This window comes from Eriocheir sinensis, unplaced genomic scaffold (genome assembly GCF_024679095.1).
Source record: "Eriocheir sinensis breed Jianghai 21 unplaced genomic scaffold, ASM2467909v1 Scaffold146, whole genome shotgun sequence".
NCBI classification, from domain to species: domain Eukaryota; kingdom Metazoa; phylum Arthropoda; class Malacostraca; order Decapoda; family Varunidae; genus Eriocheir; species Eriocheir sinensis.
The window spans coordinates 126,474-148,311 of NW_026110806.1; the positions used below are offsets into that span (position 1 = coordinate 126,474).

The window sequence follows — 21,838 nt, forward strand, 5'->3', positions numbered from 1 at the left end:
ATGTAATGTAATGTGGTAGATGGGGGGGGTTGAAATGTAATGCAATGTTGTAGATGGGGTTGAAATGTAATGCAATGTGGTAGATGGGGTTGAAATGTAATGCAATGTGGTAGATGGGGGGTTGAAATGTAATGTAATGTGGTAGATGGGGGTTGAAATGTAATGCAATGTGGTAGATGGGGGTTGAAATGTAATGCAATGTGGTAGATGGGGGTTGAAATGTAATGCAATGTGGTAGAGGTGGGTTGAAATGTAATGCAATGTGGTAGATGGGGTTGAAATGTAATGCAATGTGGTAGATGGGGGTTGAAATGTAATGCAATGTGGTAGATGGGGGTTGAAATGTAATGCAATGTGGTAGATGGGGGTTGAAATGTAATGCAATGTGGTAGATGGGGGTTGAAATGTAATGCAATGTGGTAGATGGGGTTGAAATGTAAGGAAATGTGGTATATGGGGGTTGAAATGTAATGCAATGTGGTAGATGGGGTTGAAATGTAATGCAATGTGGTAGATGGGGTTGAAATGTAATGCAATGTGGTAGATGGGGGTTGAAATGTAATGCAATGTGGTAGATGGGGGTTGAAATGTAATGCAATGTGGTAGATGGGGGTTGAAATGTAATGCAATGTGGTAGATGGGGGTTGAAATGTAATGTAATGTGGTAGATGGGGGGTTGAAATGTAATGCAATGTGGTAGATGGGGGTTGAAATGTAAGGTACTTTGGGAGATGGGGCTTTGAAATGGAATGCAAGGTGGTAGATGGGGTTGAAATGTAATGTCATGTGGTAGAAGGGGGTTTGAACTGTAATGCAATGTGGTAGATGGGGGTTGAAATGTAATGTAATGTGGTAGATGGGGGTTGAAATGTAATGCAATGTGGTAGATGGGAGGTTGAAATGTAATGCAATGTGGTAGATGGGGGTTGAAATGTAATGCAATATGGTAGATGGGGGTTGAAATGTAATGCAATGTGGTAGATGGGGGGTTGAAATGTAATGCAATGTGGTAGATGGGGGGTTGAAATGTAATGCAATGTGGTAGATGGGGGGTTGAAATGTAATGTGGTAGATGGGGGTTGAAATGTAATGCAATGTGGTAGATGGGGGGTTGAAATGTAATGCAATGTGGTAGATGGGGGTTGAAATGTTATGTAATATGGTAGATATCAAATTTAATGGCAGACTATGCTTTGAAATTTAAGGTAACGCAGCAGGTGTTAAATTTTGAGATGTGAAATATGCACAAAAATGGCTTAGGACACACTGAAAGTAATGTATCTATGTTTAAATAATACATGATCTTTTTAATAGATTTTCAAAGGGGTCACTCAGTGCTGTCATTGTTCCTTCTCGCCAAGCCAACCTCTGTGTTTATATTTTCAACCCAAGGCTACCAACCATCAATGAAGCATAAAATCATCAAAATTATCATTACCATTTCACACACACACACACACACACACACACACACACACACACACATAAGACACCTCCACCCAAAATTGACCTCTCTCTCGGCCACTCTTTACTTTTGTCTGTTATGGGAGCGGTGAGTAGCGGGCTTTTGTTTTCTCTACACTCTTTGTTGCCCTTGAGGCGTCTCCTTTGTTGTTAAAAAATAAATAGATAAATAAATAAAAAATCATACTGGTACATATTGCAATCATCACTTTACACACACATACACACACAACCAAGTCCCCCTCACACACCACACTTTATCACTGCCATTTTATACACGCACACACAAGAAAAGTTGATTAAGAGAGGATATGGAGGTGGGGCAGCGCGAACGTAGCTCTTTTCCCGTATGTCACAACTAGGTAAAACTAGGTAAATACACACACACACACACACACACACACACACACATGCGCATACGTCTCCCACACACACCTGACTTTCTCCTTCTCATCAGCCGTGCATATCTTGGTGAAGGGCTGCGGCTGGAACCAATCCCAGAAGTATATCTCATTGTAGGTGGCGATGACCAGCACCTTGTCCGTGGGGTGGAAGGCGAGGGAGGCGATCACCGTGCTCTTCTCTGTCGTCCACACCTCACTGCCGCCCTGCAACCACACCACCGTTACCACCACTCTACTACACGCACCACATTGACAACCACCACAACCATCTACTACACATAACGTCGAATGAGAAAATAAAGATGACGGTGATGAAAGTTGGAAAGTTTCATTTACTCGGTGCAACATCTGTGGTCATATGCCGGAGAGAGACAGAAGGGGAAGATGATGGTGATGATGAGGTCTTATTCGGGTCACATATAGGTATGGTAAGGTTAGGCTAGGCAATGCTAGACGAGGTAAGGTTAGGTTAGGTTAGGTGTTGTTGGTATGAAAAATGGAAACTGGAAAAAATAAGCAAAGTAAGGAAAAAGAAGTTATTTAAAGACCTCACCACCATCACCACCACTCAACTTAACGCACCACATTGACAACCACCACAACCATAACGTCGAACAAAAAGATAAAGATTGTGATGTTGTTGTCTTATTTGGGTTATATATAGGTATGGTGAGGTTAGGCTAGACGAGGTGAGGTGAGGTTAGGTTAAGTTAGGTTAAGTTGCTTTACACATAACACATAAGGTTGAATGAGGAGATAAGATAGATGATAGTGAGGTTGTCTTATTTGGGTTATATATAGGTATGGTGAGGTTAGGTTAGACAAGGTGAGGTTAGGTTAGGTTAGGGCTTTACACATAACACATAAGGTTGAATGAGGAGATAAGATAGATGACAGTAATGTTGTCTTATTTGGGTTATATATAGGTATGGTGAGGTTAGGATAGACGAGGTGAGGTTAGGTTAGGTTAAGTTGCTTTACACATAACACATAAGGTTGAATGAGGAGATAAGATAGATGATAGTGAGGTTGTCTTATTTGGGTTATATATAGGTATGGTGAGGTTAGGTTAGGTTAGGGCTTTACACATAACACATAAGGTTGAATGAGGAGATAAGATAGATGATAGTGATGTTGTCTTATTTGGGTTATATATAGGTATGGTGAGGTTAGGTTAGGTTAGGTTAGGGCTTTACACATAACACATAAGGTTGAATGAGGAGATAAGATAGATGATAGTGATGTTGTCTTATTCAGGTTATATATAGGTATGGTGAGGTTAGGCTAGACAAGGTGAGGTGAGGTTAGGTTAGGTTAAGTTGCTTTACACATAACACATAAGGTTGAATGAGGAGATAAGATAGATGATAGTGAGGTTGTCTTATTCAGGTTATATATAGGTATGGTGAGGTTAGGCTAGACAAGGTGAGGTGAGGTTAGGTTAGGTTAAGTTTTGTTGGTATTAAATATGGACACTGGTAAAAATAAGCAAGGTAAGGAAGGAAAAGTAAGTTATTTAAAGATACACTGTTAAGAAAAGTTATATATAGGTATGGTAAGGTTAGGATAGGCAATGCTAGATGAGGTTAGGTTAGGTTTGGTTTTGTTGGTATTAAAAATGGAAACTGCTAAAAATAAGCAATGTAAGGAAGGAAAAAAATGTTATTTAAAGATACACTGTTAAGAAAAGTTATACAAAGCTACATTTAAAGATACCAGCTGTTGAAAAATAAGGTGTAACAAAGAATGAAAAAAGGAAGGTATGATAAATAAAAACAACTGAAAACATAAAATAAAAAAAGTATAAAAACAAAATAAAACAAAATATGAGGAATAATAAATAAAAATAAACATGCAAAAAATGAAAGTATGAAATAAAAAAAAGGTATAAAAACAAAAAATAAAACAAAAAATAATAAATAATAAATGGAAATAAACATATGCAAAACAAACTCCTGTATTACACCCAACACCCCCTACCCACCTTGAGGCCCCACACGCGCACCTCCCCGCCGAGGCAGCCCGAGGACACTATCTCGTTGGAGGCTGGGTGTAAGGCCACAACCCACGGGGTTAGCGGGTGTCCCTCCAGCGTACAGATGAACTTACCTGTGTTGACCTCGCTGACGTAGATGTTGTGGTCGCCGTGGGTGGAGGCGACCTTTGACCTGCAGAGAGAACAAGACAAGTTGATTGACCCCTTGACTGGCTTTCCTACAAGACATCACCAAGCATTTATTTTTTATTTTTCTATTATCAGAATTTCTGTGATTTCTTATAATTCAGGTGCGTTTTTTTACCCTACTTCTTTCCCCATGTCTTATTTTTGCATTTTTTTTTTTATCATTTCCGTGATTTAGTATAATTCAAGTGCGGTTTTTTACGGTACTTCTTTTCCCATGTCTTTTTTTATGCATGTTTTTTGATATCATTTCAAGGTGCCCATACCATCTCCATTCCTGTAAATAAAATAAAGAAATAAAACCTTGCCCCCTCACTCACCCATCGGGGCTGAATACCATAAGGAACGTGGACTTGGGTGAGCCGGGCAGTTGGCAGGAGAGGAGGTTGTGCTTGCGGTAAACCAGCATCTCCTCGCTGATGTGATGCAGCTGCGTGGTGGTGGCCCGGGGGTGGCGCGCCGGAACCTCGCGTCGAGCCAGCAGCGCCGGCGTGGGGGCCAGCATAGGGTCATGGCACTGCCGCCGCACCTCCTCCCCCACCTCCATCTTGCCCTCCAGAAACATGTCATCCATCTGAAGGGGGGATGAGTGGGAGTGGTTAGAGTGTGCATGTATGAGTGTGTATTTACCTAGTTGTAGTTTAACAGGGCCTGGGCTTTACGCTCGTGTGGTTCTGTCTCCGTATCTACATTAATCCAACTTTTCCTTAAAGCTTTGCACACTCCTCGCTGATACTACATCCTCACTTAGTCTGTTCCAAACCTCTATATTTCTGTGTGGGAAGCTATATTTCTTTATGTCTCTCAAGCATCTCCCTGTGGTTTACAGGGCCTGAGCTAAGATGGGATAGTCCTGTCTCCTTGTCGATATATGTCCAAGCTCTCCCTCATTTGATGCACACTCCCTGCCTCCACAGTCTCCTCCTTTAGACCATTCCACTCATCCACACTTCTATATGGGAAACTGTACTTCTTTTTTCCTTCAGACATGTTCCCTACATCAGCTTCTTAACCCTTGACTGTGGATTTTCTACCAGAAGACATCACCAAGCTACAGGAATGGAACAAAAAGTGGCTGCTACAATTCAATGAAGAAAAATATCAAGTCCTGCACCTTGGGAGGGGATATCCAGCACATCAATATCACATGAGAAACACTCCACTATCCACCACAGAGGCAGAGAAAGACCTGGGAGTGTATGTTACCAGGCTACCAGTGAAGGGATATCCAGCACATCAATATCACATGAGAAACACTCCACTATCCACCACAGAGGCAGAGAAAGACCTGGGAGTGTATGTTACCAGGCTACCAGTGAAGGAAAAATCCGTGCCAATCGCAGCGGACGGGTTAACCTTACCTCACCTAACCTAATCTAATGTTCCTATGTACTTATATTCTTATGTTGCAACTTTGGGTGTATGTCTGTAATTTATCATGTATCTTCTACTTTATTTCTTGTATCCTTAACCCGGTAGCAGCAGGGATCATGTTTCTTAATGGCAAGCAAGAAAAATGAGAAAAAAATCACCCCTCACACAAACCATTTCATAATACCTATATATCAAAGCATTTTTGATCAGATTATGTATCATCTATTTTTGGGGGTTTTAAACCGTGGCACAAATTTGGCCTGTTGCTGCTACACGGTAAAGCCACAAATTTGACCAGTCACTGCTACACGGTAAAGCCACAAATTTGACCCGTCGCTGCTACACGGTAAAGCCACAAATTTGGCCCGTCGCTGCTACACGGTAAAGCCACAAATTTGACCCGTCGCTGCTACATGGTAAAGCCACAGATTTGACCCGTCGCTGCTACACGGTAAAGCCACAAATTTGACCCGTTGCTGCTACACGGTAAAGCCACAAATTTGACCCGTCGCTGCTACACGGTAAAGCCACAAATTTGACCCGTCGCTGCTACACGGTAAAGCCACAAATTTGACCCGTCGCTGCTACACGGTAAAGCCACAAATTTGACCCGTCGCTGCTACACGGTAAAGCCACAAATTTGGCCCGTCGCTGCTACACGGTAAAGCCACAAATTTGGCCCGTCGCTGCTACACGGTAAAGACACAAATTTGACCCGTCGCTGCTACACGGTAAAGCCACAAATTTGGCCCGTCGCTGCTACACGGTAAAGACACAAATTTGGCCCGTCGCTGCTACACGGTAAAGCCACAAATTTGACCCGTCGCTGCTACACGGTAAAGCCACAAATTTGACCCGTCGCTGCTACACGGTAAAGCCACAAATTTGGCCCGTCGCTGCTACACGGTAAAGACACAAATTTGGCCCGTCGCTGCTACACGGTAAAGCCACAAATTTGACCCGTCGCTGCTACACGGTAAAGCCACAAATTTGACCCGTGGCTGCTACACGGTAAAGCCACAAATTTGACCCGTCGCTGCTACACGGTAAAGCCACAAATTTGACCCGTCGCTGCTACACGGTAAAGCCACAAATTTGACCCGTCGCTGCTACCGGGTTAATACTGATAAACAAAGGTGCATGCAGTGACCTCCCGTCTACACAAACCCCTCAAATAATGTGTTAGTAATATTAAGGGTAAGATAAAGTTAAGGGCACACACGATATAGAAGCTCATAGCCTCGGTGCTCAACTCCGCCACATGAGTACTAAAAATGATAAATGCATAAGCCTATGTTTAGAGCACAACAATTTGCCAGCGCCTGTATGCACAACCACCAAAACAATGTGTTAGTACTATCAGGGGTAAGACAGAGTTAAGGGCACACACGATATAGCAGCGCGTAGCCTCGGTGCTCAACTCCATCACATGAGCACTAAAAATGATAAATGCATAGGCCTATGTTTGAAGCTTGACAATTTGCCAGCGCCTGTATGTACAACCACCAAAAATAATGTGTTAGTATTATCAAGGGTAAGACAGAGTTAAGGGCACACACGATATAGCAGCGCATAGCCTCAGTGCTCAATTCCGTCACACGAACACTAAAAATGATAAATGCATAGGCCTATGTTTGGAGCACGACAATTTGCCAGCACCTGTATGCACAACCACCAAAAATAATGTGTTAGTATTATCAAGGGTAAGACAGAGTTAAGGACACGCATGATATAGCTACGCGTGGCCTCCGTGCGCAGCTCCGTCACATGAGCACTTTGAGACGTAATAGACCTCTCCCTCACAGCCAACCATTAATATCTCCCTCCCCACAGCACTCCACAGCCACAGACAAGCCTTAGGGGGTCAGCACGGTCAGCATACCACACAGACAAACAGCAATACAGACATGAAGCTCACCTTGCCACGTATAAACCAAACAGTTCATATTTATCCATTTTGACACCTCTTCCACAGCTCCCACGTACTCACCATGGCGGCCACTCCTTCCCTGGGGTATATTCTCCCTCCCTGGGGCGGATCCTCCCTCGGGGCGCGTCTCCCCGGGGCAGAAACTAAAAAAAATATATATATATATACTTGTCAAGTGACCCAAAACTGGAGTGATTCTAGTATATCATTGCATGAAAACTTTTGTAACTCACTATTGAATAAGATCCTGGCAGACAGTCTCCTTGATAGTGTAGTCTGTTGTGGCGTCCTCCCCACGACTCAGAGGACTGCTTCCACAATGTCTGCCGCTGACCCATCATCGCCTGTAACAAGGGACACATTAAGCTTAACACAACACACACAGAGAGAGAGCCATCACCTTAAAGTAACAGGTAAAGCTCCAGAAGTACACCCACCATTGACAACAGAGCAGCGCAAAGCCTGCCATATTTATACCAAGGCAAGCTGACCTAACCCACCAGTAAATGGAACAAGTTCAATGGTAAAAAAGTGCTCAAAATGGCAGAAAAGGCAAATAAAACAGACCAATCTAACCTAGCCCAATCTGATTTCTGGAATAACACCCAAACAGTTAGTCCCTGTTCCTTCAGGTGTCCCACAAGGCACCGTTCTGGGCCCCCTTCTTTTCCTCCTGTACATTGACGATCTTCCACTCTCATCGCCTAACTCTTCCACTGGACTATTTGCCGACGATAGTTTAGAGCAGTAAAGACTACTGACGACTGCAGACTACTACAAAACGACTTGGACGCCCTCCAGCGGTGGGTGCACCTGGCAGATGCACTTCAGACCAGACCAATGCAAACTATTAAGATTCACCAGAGCGCACAACATCACACTCACACTCTCCACAATTCAGACTTAGAATCAGTTCACACACAAGTACCTTGGTATCCATCTCTCAACTAACTTGAAATTCAACACCCACATAGACCATATCAGTGCCACAGAACACTGGGGTTCCTGAGGAGGAATTTACATAACTGCACACCTGACATTAAACACATAGCTCATGACACACTTGTGAGACCAACACTGGAATACTGCTCCACGGTGTGGGATCCTGCACAACTGTACCGGCGCATCAATAACCCAGATCCAGAAGGTCTCCTGCCTTCTCCTCACTCCTGGCGGCGCCACTCACACCCTTACACCCCAACTGACACTCTTCATCATACACTGTCCCCAACGACACGAATGTGGGGCATTAATCGCCTTCCTCACCTGCTGTCCTTCATCCCTGCCTCCCCCAACACCACGGTGATCTCGGGGGCTGGGGCGGCCTGCACGCTGCTTGTCGTTGCAGCCTGCTCCAGGCCTCCGTCTGCACCTCCTTGGCCTCTTCTTCTTGGGTGTTTTATGGGGCTCTAGTAGAGGCTGTGGCTCCACCCGTCAGTGGTAGTTGTGTTGTCCTTCCTTCCTGCTGCTGCTCGTGGCGGGCTGGAGGAAGGGCGGCGGGCCTAACAGTATTTACATCCACATTAACAACCATTACTTATTTATCACCTTCAAAGGCAACAGAGTAACTTAACTAACTCTAAAACTATTTATTAGCTATCAAAAAACTCTATGGCCTGGTGTGGAGCGACGAGTGTAGCCGTAGTCTTCCATATATATGTCAACTATTCTTCCTTCTCTGTTAAGGACAGAAATAGAACTTCAATACACTCAAAATAGTTGCGTCAGAAACAACACCAATAATTGGTATAGGCGAGTGTGCACCTAGCTAGGTTATTTAATAAAAGAGTAGTTGTATTTATAAAAAGGCTCAAGACCTAATGATGACATGGAAACTATGCGTATCACAGCTATGCCTTAGGATTGGATTTTTTCACAGTTTTTCTATTATGTTATAAACGTGCGTTTGTGTGTTAGCTTGTTTGTTCTCACTGTTTGGGGGGGGTGGTAATGGGCGAGGAAATGCCGGCCAGTATATGTGTTATCGCATCATCTCATTACATATCTATATACATTCTATACATTTAGCTATATTTAGTGTGCTATTAAGTCAATAGCATTTAGAGTATGTAAAGTGACATATATTAACTCAAAATGATATAGATATAGATATTTTTAGTGTAGTATTACTAAGACAGAAGGATATAATCTTATATTATTTTGTATATGAAAGTAGCCTGAGGTATTTATATTCTTGGTACTTGATATTTGTATTTTTGCATTCCTGTAATATTGGCGGTGAGGGAATATTATATCATTGCTCTGTGTGTGTGCAGGATTGATCTGTTCTTGGAGTGTTCTTGGAGTGCAGTCAAGTATCACGGCTAAATCTTGGACTGACTTTTTCACACTCACATCTTTTATCCGAGGAGTGGAAATATCCAGCCTCCTGAGATCCTTGTTCTTCCCCACAATATCAAGCATTCAGTTTCATCCCATTCAGCTTCAGTTGCTTACAATTCACCCATTTCCCAACATCATCCATATATCAGCTTATCTTCAGTGTTATCACGCGGCGGGAACACGGTGCACAGTGCTGGCCGGAATTACTTCCTGACACTACTATGCGTCCCAGGGGCCATGACGCACAGCTTTTCGAATATAACATTTTAACGAAGCGTCGGACAAGGACGGTGTTTTGGGAGACGATGTTTGAGACCCCGACCTAATTGCCAAAAATAGGCTTGGCTGCCAAATGTTGACGATTACGACAACTGTAGGAGTAACTTTAAGCTAAACTTCACTAAAATATCACAGTTCTTTCTTATTTCCGCAATCTATATAAGTTTGTGTTTTCTCTCTCTCTCTCTCTCTCTCTCTCTCTCTCTCTCTCTCTCTCTCTCTCTCTCTCTCTCTCTTATCTTGTATTATTTATTCCACTCTTGTAAGGCTTTTTTTCATCTCTGGTGATCTCCACCACTCCACAACCATTTCTCTCCCTAAAAACATGTAGCCAACCCCTCTCAGTAATTGACCTGTAGGTTGCATTTTCTCCATTTACTGCTTAATATACCTCTAACAATGACATGCATGACTGTGTAACAGGGTTGCTTGACGTCGAGTCAAATATAGACTATTATTTGCGCATGGCTAAGTTTTTCTCCTTCCTGCCCCAATACTGTTTTCTCGTAGTAATTAAGAATATGGAAAAGGAAAAGGAAAAATCAATTCTAAAAGTCCAGTTTCAATTCCTTTTATTGCATAAATGATATTTTTTTCCATCCGTGAAGGTCACACACACTTAACAGCACGAAGCAGCAAACAGGTCCAGCGCGGACACTGTTTCCTTTGTGTGTAGAGAAACACTGGTTTAATGAAGCCTTGGATGACGGACAATTAATGTTCTCGTTCAAAATTAAGTGTTAGAAGAAAAGGGAAATTCACAGCAAAAGAACACTAAGTAATTTGAGTAAAAGAGGGTAAACTTTAATTTTCTGCCCTTTCCCAGTGTCTAATGTAGTTATACACGATTTTTCTTAATGCACGGTCTAATTTGAAACCTGACCTCCGTGTATAAGGAGGGATTACTGTACTGTACAAAACATCATGCTCAATAGTACAAGAAACTGACCAACACATTATACTGAACTTGAGGTTACAGGAAATAAAAAACAACAACAATACATTAAGAAAACAACCACAATCTCCTCTATAATGTTGTGGTGGTGGTGGTGGTGGTGGTGCAGGCCAGTACCCTCAACACCACAAAGTCCACCACAGTCACCTCTATAATGTTGTGGTGGTGGTGGTGGTGGTGGTGGTGCAGGCCAGTATACCCTTACAGCACCACGCCACAGTCCACCACAGTCACCTCCTTAATGTTGTGGTGGTGGTGGTGGTGGTGGTGGTGCAGGCCAGTATACCCTTACAGCACCACGCCACAGTCCACCACAGTCACCTCCTTAATGTCGCTGTGTTGGGCTGCCTCGGCCACCACGTGCAGTCCCTCCACCACCTCACCGAAGACACAACAACAACGCCACCCACCCTGATCGTCCCTGGTGGTGATGCCAAACACACCCTGCCTCCCCTCCCCCCACACATCCCCTGCCCGCCATGGCCTCCTCTCCCCACCCTCCTCAAGGCCAGGCAGCAGCACACATTCCCCCTCACCATCATTACTCGCGTAGTCCCCGCCATACACCCACTCTCCCGGCCCCCCCTTCAACACCACCTCGTACAGCCTGGTGCCGCGGTAGGAGGGGCCGCGCTGCCCCGTGCACAGCATCAGGAACTGGCGGCCCCGCTGGGTGTCGGGGCTCAGACGGATGTGGACCCGGCGCGGCGCACGGCCCGGCCAGGACAGGTCCAGGAACACCGTGCAGGGGGGGGAGGGCGGCACGACCTGGCTGACCTGTACACAGACACAACAGGTGGTAACACACACACACACACACACACACACGCGACGATGCTGCAGCCGACGCAGCCGTAAAATAGCTCGCAGAGGGTTTAGGGTCGGGGAGCATATTTAAACTACTCCAACGGAACTTTACGACCTACTAACGGGGAGGCTGCGCCCCCCTCGACCCCCCCTTCTAACCAGGGGGGCCTAGCCATCCCCTGGACCCCCCCCCCACATGTATACGTGACTTATTTCAGCAAGGAGGTATTTCTCGCAACACCGGCTGCACCGTCGCCAGAGGAGGCTTCCGTAAACATTCTCCACTATTTTCAGGAGTAAAAAAAAAGTCCTTGAATTGGATTTTCAAAGCGTTTCCATGACTGTTGAAGGTTTTAGAAAAGATTATATATGAAGAGATACTGATGGTTCATAAGGTAGATACTGGCACGGACCTAAAACGAATCTTTACCATATATATATATATATATATATATATATATATATATATATATATATATATATATATATATATATATATATATATATATATATATATATATATATATATATATATATATATATATATATATATATATATATATATATATATATATATATATATATATATATATATATATATATATATATATACATATATATATATATATATATATATATATATATATATATATACACACACACACACACACACAGACATAACACAGGAGAGGGATGGATTGCGTGTATCTGGACCTGACGAAGGCTTTTGACAAAGTTCCACTTACAAGACTACTATGGAAGCTGGAAAATAAAGGAGGATTGAAAGGGAAAATGCAAAACTGTCTGGAAAGTTACTTAAGGGGCAGAGAGATGAGAACAGTGGTAAAGGACATGAAATCGGAATGGAGAATTGTAGATAGTGGAGTGCCTCAAGGATCGGTATTGGCACCAATACTTTTCCTAGTACATATTAATGATATGCCGGAGAAAGTAAGCAGTTACATGAGCCTGTTTGCAGACGATGCGAACTTGATGAGACATATAAGAAACAGTAAAGACTGTGAAATTCTGCAAGAGGACCTAAATAAGATTTAGGACTGGAGTTTGAAATGGGAGATGGAGTTCAATGTGAAGAAATGTCATGTAATGGAAAGAGTGAAGGGAGACCAAAATGGACATATAGAATGGGAGATGGAGAAATATTGAAAGTTCAAGAAGAGAGAGATTTGGGAGTGACAATACAAGATAATCAACAGTCTGAGAGTCATGTTAATAGGATATTCGGTGAGACGTATAGAATGGTAAGAAATATAGGATTAGCATTCCACTACATGGATAAGGATAGGATGAAAAAGATAATAACCACTATGATTACACCAAAACTGGAATATGCGGAAACTGTGTGCTCTCCCCATAAGAAGAAACACGTCCAAAAAACTAGAAAGAATACAAAGGCTGGCAACGAAAATGGTTCCAGAACTGGAGGATGAACACCATGTTTGGAGGAGTGTCATATGAAGAAAGCTTAAAGGAAATGGACCTGCCAACACTGGAACAAAGAAGAGAAAGGGGAGACCTAATACAAATTATGGGACAAAATGGAAGAAGTAGACAATGAGGAGTTACTACTACGAGAAGGAAGAAACACCAGCAACACACGAGGACACAGTAAAAAATTGAGGAAAGGAAGATGCTTGAGAGACATAAAGAAATATAGCTTCCCGCAAAGAAACATAGAGCTTTGGAACAGACTAAGTGAGGATGTAGTATCGGCGAAGAGTGTGCAAAACTTTGAGGAAAAACTGGACAGATACAGATATGGAGACGGGACCACACGAGCGTAAGCCCAGGCCCTGGAAAACTACAACTAGTTATATACACACACACATACACACACACACACACACACACACACACACACACACACACACACAAATGTAAATAAAGGAAGTAAAAAGAGACAGAAGGAAAACCAACAAAACTGAGGAAAAGCAACAGGGTTGGAAAGGCAAATTTCTGTTAGCATAAACTGCCAACCTCCAGGAGCTTCTAGAACACCCGAGGGAAAGGCAGGAAAAGGCTGTGGCTGAGGTCACTAAAGCTCTGAACACAAGGCAGGCCCTGGTGAGGGACGCAGCAGACAAGAAGCAGCGTGGGACAGCTACTGGCCAGATGCCGGCAAGAACGGAGAGGCAAAGAGGAGGGCTGGGACTGGCCGAGGCCTAGGCACCTCCGCCTTGGAGGGCGGCCCCCAAGCTGCGGGGAGAAGAGGTGCTTGGGTTGTAGCGGGGGATGTGGCGCCACTCAAAGCTAGGATGCAGACACAGATCATTGAAACTCAGCGGCCGCCTTCCCCCTCAGGCAGGGTCAAGTCTCCAGCCAGTGATCCCTACACTATGGACCGGAAACTTGCCCCAGCCTTGTCATTAACACGCGAATTTTGGAAAATCAACCGCTTTGGTGCGAATCGCCATAACTCCCTTATTTCTGGGGCTACAGAAATGTTTTGGGTATCAATCGACGGCAAAATGAAAGGGCTATAGTTTTTATTACGCGACCGGGCTCCAAAACCGACTCAAAAGGGTATAAAAACGAGTAAATTAGCAAAAAACGGCTCTGAAAAAAACTATTTTTGAGTTCCCAACCTTGAAACCCACTCATTTTTTGAGAATTTCAAAAAACTTGTTTACCAAATATTTTAGCCCTACCAATGTGCTTTCCAATATGATGCATAACATTTTCCTACCCCCAGTAGTTTCGTCGCTAGAGCTCGAAACGTGACCAGAAGTCGCGACGAACATTCGCCGAATCTGTCTCATTTCACGCGCCGAGACGAAAAACCTTCCTGACGCCACAAAAATTAATGTATCTGCATAAAAATTCATATATGAACACTTCAATATGTTGACTATCTTGTACTGAAATCATTTTAAGATATCTATATAAAAAGTTACTATTTTTATATAATCATTTCACTATATAAATCAACCTATATTAAGCGCCTTATTGTACATGTTATTTAATTTATTTTATTTAGTATTCAACCCTATTTCTTCCCATTTATGAATAATACATTTAATTTGCTTTCTTTTGATACCAAATATATATATATATATATATATATATATATATATATATATATATATATATATATATATATATATATATATATATATATATATATTTGGTCTCGGCGCGTGAAATGAGTCAGATTCGGCGAATGTTCGTCGTGAATTCTGTTCAAGCTCGAGCGAAAACTACTGAAGCTGGGAAGGCGTGCTTGGTGCCAAATCTCTATTAATACAGATTAATAATCAGAAAAAAACATTGGAAAACAGGAAATAAATAAAAAAGTTATATGCAAAAATCTAAGACGTGTCCAAATCACGGCACAAGGGCCGAAAAACGGTCTATTTTGTGACGGTTCGACGACAAACTTGGAGGCGAGGTATCAACAACTCCTTCGAGCTGGTCACACTACATTGCCAAGAGGGGCGACATGCCAAAGTGCAGCCTTCTAGAGGCAATAGCAAGGCCACACTAGACAAAAACGGCAAAGTGTCTGGAGTTCGTCAAAATCGCTCACAAAAGGGTTTGCGTTTCGAGCTCTAGCGACGAAACTACTGGGAGTAGGAAAATGTTATGCATCATATTGGAAAGCACATTGGCAGGGCTAAAGTATTTGTTAAATAAGTTTTTTGAAATTCTCAAAAAATGAGTGGGTTTCAAGGTTGGGAACTTAAAAATAGTTTTTTTTCAGAGCCATTTTCTGCGAATTTATTCAATTTGTTACCCTTTTGAGTCGGTTTTGGAGCCCGGTCGCGTATTAAAAACTATAGCCCTTTCATTTTGCCGTCGATTGATACCAAAATCATTTCTGTAGCCCCAGAAATAAGGGAGCTATGGCGATTCGCACCAAAGCGGTTGATTTTCCAAATTCGCGGCTTAATGACAAGGACGCCGCAAAATCAAAAGAGTCCGCCGTCCATTACTTGAGATGTCACTGCTCCAGCTCACCTGCAGGGTTGACGCGCCCAGTGGCGGGGGATGGTCCGCCAGGGCATGGAGGCACACCCGGCCGGCTTCGAGGCCTATTCTTGCTTGTCGGAGCTGACCTTCCACCTGGTGCACAGCAAACACCCGGCCAGCCTGCAGCAGGCTCCTGGTGCGCTGTGTCAGACTGCGGAAGTCCTCGGCCTGCAAAGGTCCCCGGTGGAGGGAAGGGAATTAAGAGCAAGAAGACCACGTCAGGCTGCTGCCTTGGCCGGCAGGAAACAAGAGTGTGTAAAGAAAGCTGCTGACTCCTTAGAGAGCTTGGCTTATGAAGCTGAACTCAAAACTCACTGAGGCACCAACAGAAACACCAATTATGCCATGACAAGGTGACCACTGGTAACTCACTGAGGCACCAACAGAAACACCAATTATGCCATGACAAGGTGACCACTGGTAACTCACTGAGGCACTAACAGAAACACCAATTATGCCATGACAAGGTGACCACTGGTAACTCACTGAGGCACTAACAGAAACACCAATTATGCCATGACAAGGTGACCACTGGTAACTCACTGAGGCACTAACAGAAACACCAATTATGCCATGACAAGGTGACCACTGGTAACTCACTGAGGCACTAACAGAAACACCAATTATGCCATGACAAGGTGACCACTGGTAACTCACTGAGACACTAACAGAAACACCAATTATGCCATGACAAGGTGACCACTGGTAACTCACTGAGGCACTAACAGAAACACCAATTATGCCATGACAAGGTGACCACTGGTAACTCACTGAGACACCAACAGAAACACCAATTATGCCATGACAAGGTGACCACTGGTAACTCACTGAGGCACCAACAGAAACACCAATTATGCCATGACAAGGTGACCACTGGTAACTCACTGAGGCACTAACAGAAACACCAATTATGCCATGACAAGGCGACCACTGGTAACTCACTGAGGCACTAACAGAAACACCAATTATGCCATGACAAGGCGACCACTGGTAACTCACTGAGGCACTAACAGAAACACCAATTATGCCATGACAAGGTACTGTGACCACTGGTGCTGTGTTGAGGTAAGGCAAACACAGCAATCACACAGTGACAAGGTAAGGTGACTGCAGTGCTGTGTTGAGGTAAGGTAAGCACTGCAGTGACGTGTGCCAGGGACTCGCTGTAACAAGAGTGACACTCGGGGGGGGGGGGGGGGGAGGTACTGACCTTCAAGCTTGGCTTTAAGATGAACTGCACTTTTTCCATGATGGTGAGGTCTGGGTCTGACTGGGGCCTGGGTTCTTCTGGGTCTGACTGGGGCCTGGGTTCTTCTGGGACTGACTGGGGCCTGGGTTCTTCTGGGACTGACTGGGGCCTGGGTTCTTCTGTAGAAACAGTTTCCAGAGCCGCCTGGACAGCCTTGGCGGCCTCCAGGGCTGCACTAGATGCCTCTCTCACCTGAAACAACAACACTGGGTTAGGGAAGAAGCTCACACCCTCGCCCCTGTATGCCGCTTTCTATGCCCCCTGTCTGTACCCCTGTGTATGCCCCCTATGTGTTCCCCTGTATATGCCCCCTGTGTGTACGCCTGTATATGTCCCCTGTGTGTATGCCACCAGTGTCTACCCCTGTATATGCTTGTAATGTGCATATTATCATGTACATATGAATGCATGTGTCGAAACACAAGCTCAGTGTCGCCACAGGATGTTAGTGGACACGTAGGCGCTTATGGTCGTGAGAACAGAAGCTGGGTTGACGCTAAATCAGCAAGGATCAGCACCGGAACGTTGTAAGTTCCGGCCAGTCATCACCGGAAGACACACCCTTCCGGCGAACCAGCAACGCAACTAAAACGAGCGAGCAGCGCCAAGAGGGAGGAGAAGAAGACGGGTGAGGGCGCGGGGCACAAGGTCCGCTCCGGGTGTGCTCCCTCTTCGTGCGGCCGCTCACACAAACTTTGTAACTATTGTGTAAAGTTGTCAATACCATTTTTATACTAAAAACTCTTAAAAACCACACACCTTTTCATGTCCCAGAGAGAGAGTGAGCTAAGTGAACTTAACGGCTTCCGCTCGGCCCATACAAATCTATCATCACTTTAATTACAAGGCTATTGTGTTATCTCACCTACTACAAGCAGCTGTGAAGCAGGCTACGGCAACACCGGCCCTTCAACGAGTGAGGCAACAGTTCGCGCCTTAAACAAACACTAAACAAACAACCAGTAACACACACCACCTTAAAACTACACCAAAAAAAGTGTAACATGCTACCAGCGTGTGCCCTTGTGCATGCCCCCTGTGTGTACCCTTGTGCATAACCCCCTGTGTGCACCACTGTGTATGCCCCCTGTGTGCACCACTGTGTATGCCTCCTGTGTGTTGCCTGGTGTGTTTACTCGCGTGGCTGAGGGCCCAGGGCACAGGTGCAGCACACTCACCTTCCTGGCGGTGGTGAGGATGCCGGCGTCAGGGAAACACTGCTGGCACTCCTCCAACACCTGCTCCGCCTCACTGGTGAGGTGAATCACTTCAGCAGCCATCTTGAGTGCCTCTTGCTCTGTTGCACGAGTGCGCAACTTCTCCCGCACAGCCTGCAGCTCCTGCTCCTTCTTCTTTGCCTCCTTCCTCTTCGGTGCCACACGGAACTTTTCCTGCTGCAGGAGCTCCCTGGAACTCCTGCTCTGGTCCATCAGTCCCTGGAGGCTGTCCTCCAGCTGCTGCTGCCGCTCGACCCAGCCTGTCAGGGTGGCCTCATACTGGTCCAGCTGGGACTGAGCCTCCTGGCAGGCGGTGATGGCGGCCACAACTGTGGCCTCCTGTTCCTGCAGAAAGGAACGCATTTTCTTGGAGAGACCCGCTGCTCCCTTCTTGCCAGCTGATCCTGCTGCCCCTTTCCCCTTCCCGGCACTGGGTGGCGGCGAGGCTGCTGCTGGTTCCGCCGCCTTGCCATCTCTCATCCTTCTTATTAAGGCCTCAGCTATATAGCAGACAGGGAACTGCCCGCCTTCGGGCACGACATGGCTGACGCGGCACTCCGGACAGGTAACACGGCCCTGCTCCTTCAGCTTATCTGTGCACAGTGTGCAGACTGTGTGGCCACAGGGCAGAGTGCGTGGCCGCTGTACTAAGTCATCAAAGCCTGTCAGGCACACTGGACACTCCTCGGGGTTGTCACCCTGAAACAGAGAGGCAGAGTGAGGGAGGCACTACAGCAGGAACACACTGGAGGTGTGTGTGTGTGTGTGTGTGTGTGTGTGTGTGTGTGTGTGTGTGTGTGTGTGTGTGTGTGTGTGTGTGTGTGTGTGTCAAGCAGGCAGGGATAATACTGTAATTAAACAGGCAATACAATCTTCATAAAGTGTGGATAAAACAGTCTTGAACCTTAGTTAGCACAGCACTGTGCATGAATCATCTCTACTGATCGTGTCCAGTGACTCCAGTTTCCAGAGCCAGTCCTGTCCTGATCGCATCAGCTCAGACTCACCGCGGGATCAGTGTGCCTCTCACCAGCCACATGAGCCTCAATAGGCGCCACTTCAAAAATCCTGCCCCTGTGCCACCAGCGGGACATTCAACAACTGTCCCCTAAAACTGAACTTGAAAAATAAATAAAAATAAGTAAAAAAAAATAAAAAAGGACAATTTTGTTTAATTCTCTAATTTAATGAAAATTCCTGAGTATTCCCGAAAATTCCCGTGTAAAGTTTCCAGTTCAAAATTCGTGTGACTTTTACAATGGTACTTCCTTATAGCACAACAGAGTGGAAAGTACTGGCGTTAAGCTGACGGGAATCATCAGTTTATCGTCTGAAATATTTCATGTACTTTCTTTGACAGAAAAATAGACTTGTGTCTATAAGGAAGGTGCCAATGATCAGTGGTGGGCTTCGTTAATCATAATCTTAACATCGTTATATTGTTAATGTAAATGTTAACGTTGATACCGTTAATCCAGCAAGAATGTATTGAATGTTAACATTAACGTCTATGAAAAAAGTACATCATTACAGTAGTCCTTGGTTTATCCGGCATGAACGGGTGTGGCAGATAAACCGTTGTTTTGAGACTTGCTCCTACGTAGAGATACCTCAGGACTGGAAGTTAGCTAATGTTACACCCATTTTTAAGAAAGGTAGGAAAGAGGATGTTAGTAATTATAGGCCAGTCAGTTTGACTAGTATACAGTGTGTGTGTGTGTGTGTGTAAGATTCTGGAGAAAATTATTGAGGGTAGTATTTGGGAGCATTTAGATCAGTATAGACTAATTAGGGACTCTCAGCATGGGTTTAGATGAGGTAGGTCGTGTCTCACAAACTTACTACAGTTCTTAGAACACATTACAAAGCAGTTAGATGAGGGAAACAGTATAGCCGTAGGTAATTTATCTAGATTTTAGTCAAGCTTTTGATAAGGTACCACACAGGAGGCTAGTGCATAAACTGAGGTTGCATGGGATAGGGGTACAGTACTAGTGGAGTGGATGGCTCAGGGGTAGAAAACAGAGAGTAGTATTAAATGGGGCCAAGTCTGACTGGAGGGAAGTGGTTAGTGGGTACCTCAGCTAGGGCCACTTTTGTTCCTAGTATATATTAATGATTTAGATATAGGGATTAGTAAAACACCAAAGTTTGCAGATGATACCAAGATAGCTAGTACAGTACAGGGGCTCAGGACAATTATAGGATGCAAAGGGACTTGGATAGGATGGGCAGATAGGTGGCAGATGGAGTCTAACTCCGGAAGTGTCAGGTTATGCATATAGGTAAAGATATAATAGGAATTTTAGCTATGAGATGGAAGGAGTTTGGTTAGAGGCAGTTGAGAATGAAAAGGATTTAGGTGTAGTGACAGATAAGACTATGAAATTCTCAAAGCAGTGTTTACAAGCTAGAAATAGGGCAAACAGGATCCTGGGGTTTATAAATAGAAATGTTATAGTTATGAAAGCAAGGAGGTAAGAGGTAGTTTATATAATGCATATGTTAGAGCTCATTTAGAGTATTGTATACAAGCTTGGTCACCACAGGATGTAACTTTGTTAGAAGCAGTTCAGAGAAGAGCAACTAGGATGATGGCAGCAATGAGGCGCCTGGAGTATAGGGAGAGGGTAAAAGAGCTAGATATGTTTTCATTTGAGAGGAGATGTCTAAGGGGGGATATGATAGAGCTATATAAAATGTTTTCAGATTGCGATTACTTAGATGTGGATACTTTCTTTACACTAGAGGAGGGAAACGACTAGGGGTCATGATAGGAGAATTAGGAAACAAGGGTGCAGTTTTTTTTTTTTTTTTTTTACAGCTAAGGAGACAGCTCAAGGGCGCAAAGAAAATAATAAAAAAAGGCCCGCTACTCACTGCTCCCGAACAGAGGTTAAAGGAGTGTCCTAAATCAGAGGTCAATTTCGGGAGGAGAGGTGTCCTGATACCCTCCTTTTGAAAGAGTTCAAGTCGTAGACAGAAGGAAATACAGATGAAGGAAGATTGTTCCAGAGTTTACCAGCGTGAGAGATGAAAGAGTGAAGATGCTGGTTAACTCTTGCATAAGGGGTTTGGACAGTGTAGGGATGAGCATGAGTAGAAAGTCGTGCATGGGGCCGCGGGAGGAGGGGAGGCATGCAGTTAGCAAGTTCAGAAGAGCAGTCAGCGTGGAAATATCGATAGAAGATAGAAAGAGAGGCAACATCACGGCGGAGTTTAAGAGGTAGAAGGCTATCAGTAGGAGGAGGAGAGCTGATGAGACGAAGAGCCTTAGCCTCCACTCTGTCCAGAAGAGCTGTGCGAGTGGAGCCCCCCCACACGTGAGATGCATACTCCATACGAGGGCGGACAAGGCCCCTGTATATGGACAGCAACTGTGCGGGGGAGAAGAACTGTCGGAGACGATACAGAACGCCCAACCTCGAGGAAGCTGATTTAGCAAGAGAGGAGATATGAAGTTTCCAGTTGAGATTTTGAGTTAAGGATAGACCAAGGACGTTTAGTGTTGAAGAAGGTGACAGCTGAGTGTTGTCGAAGAATAGGGGATAGTTGTTTGGAAGATTGTGTCGAGTGGATAGGTGGAGAAACTGTGTTTTTGAGGCGTTGAAGGACACCATGTTCTTCATGCCCCAATCGAAATA

The 21,838-nt window shown here is 44.5% G+C and overlaps 3 protein-coding genes across 7 annotated transcripts in view; all 3 read right to left on the reverse strand.

Moving 5' to 3' along the window:
- LOC126990132 (uncharacterized) overlaps positions 1-3,915 on the reverse strand; it is a 42,003-nt gene extending 38,088 nt beyond the window's left edge. For all 3 annotated transcript variants that reach the window (XR_007744040.1, XR_007744041.1, XM_050848688.1), the window contains exons 1-2: positions 3,853-3,915; positions 1,900-2,072 (exon numbers count right to left, since the gene is read on the reverse strand). The gene's annotated coding sequence lies outside the window, so the exon portion shown is untranslated. The remainder of the gene's footprint in view (positions 1-1,899; positions 2,073-3,852) is intronic.
- The window catches only part of LOC126990134 (activating molecule in BECN1-regulated autophagy protein 1A-like), a 28,510-nt gene extending 19,724 nt beyond the window's left edge, over positions 1-8,786 (reverse strand). Inside the window, exons 1-2 of the mRNA XM_050848691.1 lie at positions 8,621-8,786; positions 7,588-7,698 (exon numbers count right to left, since the gene is read on the reverse strand). Coding sequence (XP_050704648.1) covers positions 7,588-7,695 — 108 coding nt within the window. The 5' untranslated portion in view covers positions 7,696-7,698; positions 8,621-8,786. The remainder of the gene's footprint in view (positions 1-7,587; positions 7,699-8,620) is intronic.
- A 1,745-nt stretch (positions 8,787-10,531) lies between these two features.
- Positions 10,532-20,264, reverse strand: LOC126990135 (uncharacterized). 3 transcript variants are annotated; one of them, XR_007744042.1, is made up of 5 exons: positions 18,156-20,263; positions 16,939-17,169; positions 15,717-15,896; positions 11,166-11,708; positions 10,532-11,078 (listed from the first exon to the last, which is right to left on the reverse strand). XR_007744042.1 is itself a non-coding variant. In XM_050848693.1 (5 exons), the coding sequence occupies exons 1-5, from the start codon at positions 18,672-18,674 to the stop codon at positions 11,133-11,135; spliced, it is 1,419 nt and encodes a 472-aa protein (XP_050704650.1). In that variant the 5' UTR covers positions 18,675-20,264; the 3' UTR covers positions 10,532-11,132. The 3 variants fall into 3 exon arrangements, 2 of the variants coding, with proteins under 2 accessions (XP_050704650.1, XP_050704649.1); XM_050848693.1 differs by having other exon boundaries at positions 10,532-11,165; positions 11,253-11,708; positions 18,156-20,264; XM_050848692.1 differs by having other exon boundaries at positions 10,532-11,708.
- Positions 20,265-21,838: the final 1,574 nt, after the last annotated feature.

Coding starts and splice junctions, on each gene's coding strand:
- LOC126990135 (XM_050848693.1), bottom strand. CDS start 18,674: ATGAGAGATGGCAAGGCGGCGGAACCAGCAGCAGCCTCGCCGCCACCC. Junction 17,170..18,155: donor TCCTCACCACCGCCAGGAAG/GTGAGTGTGCTG, acceptor TTGTTGTTTCAG/GTGAGAGAGGCATCTAGTGC. Junction 11,166..11,252: donor AACACAGCGACATTAAGGAG/GTGACTGTGGTG, acceptor AACATTAAGGAG/GTGACTGTGGTGGACTGTGG.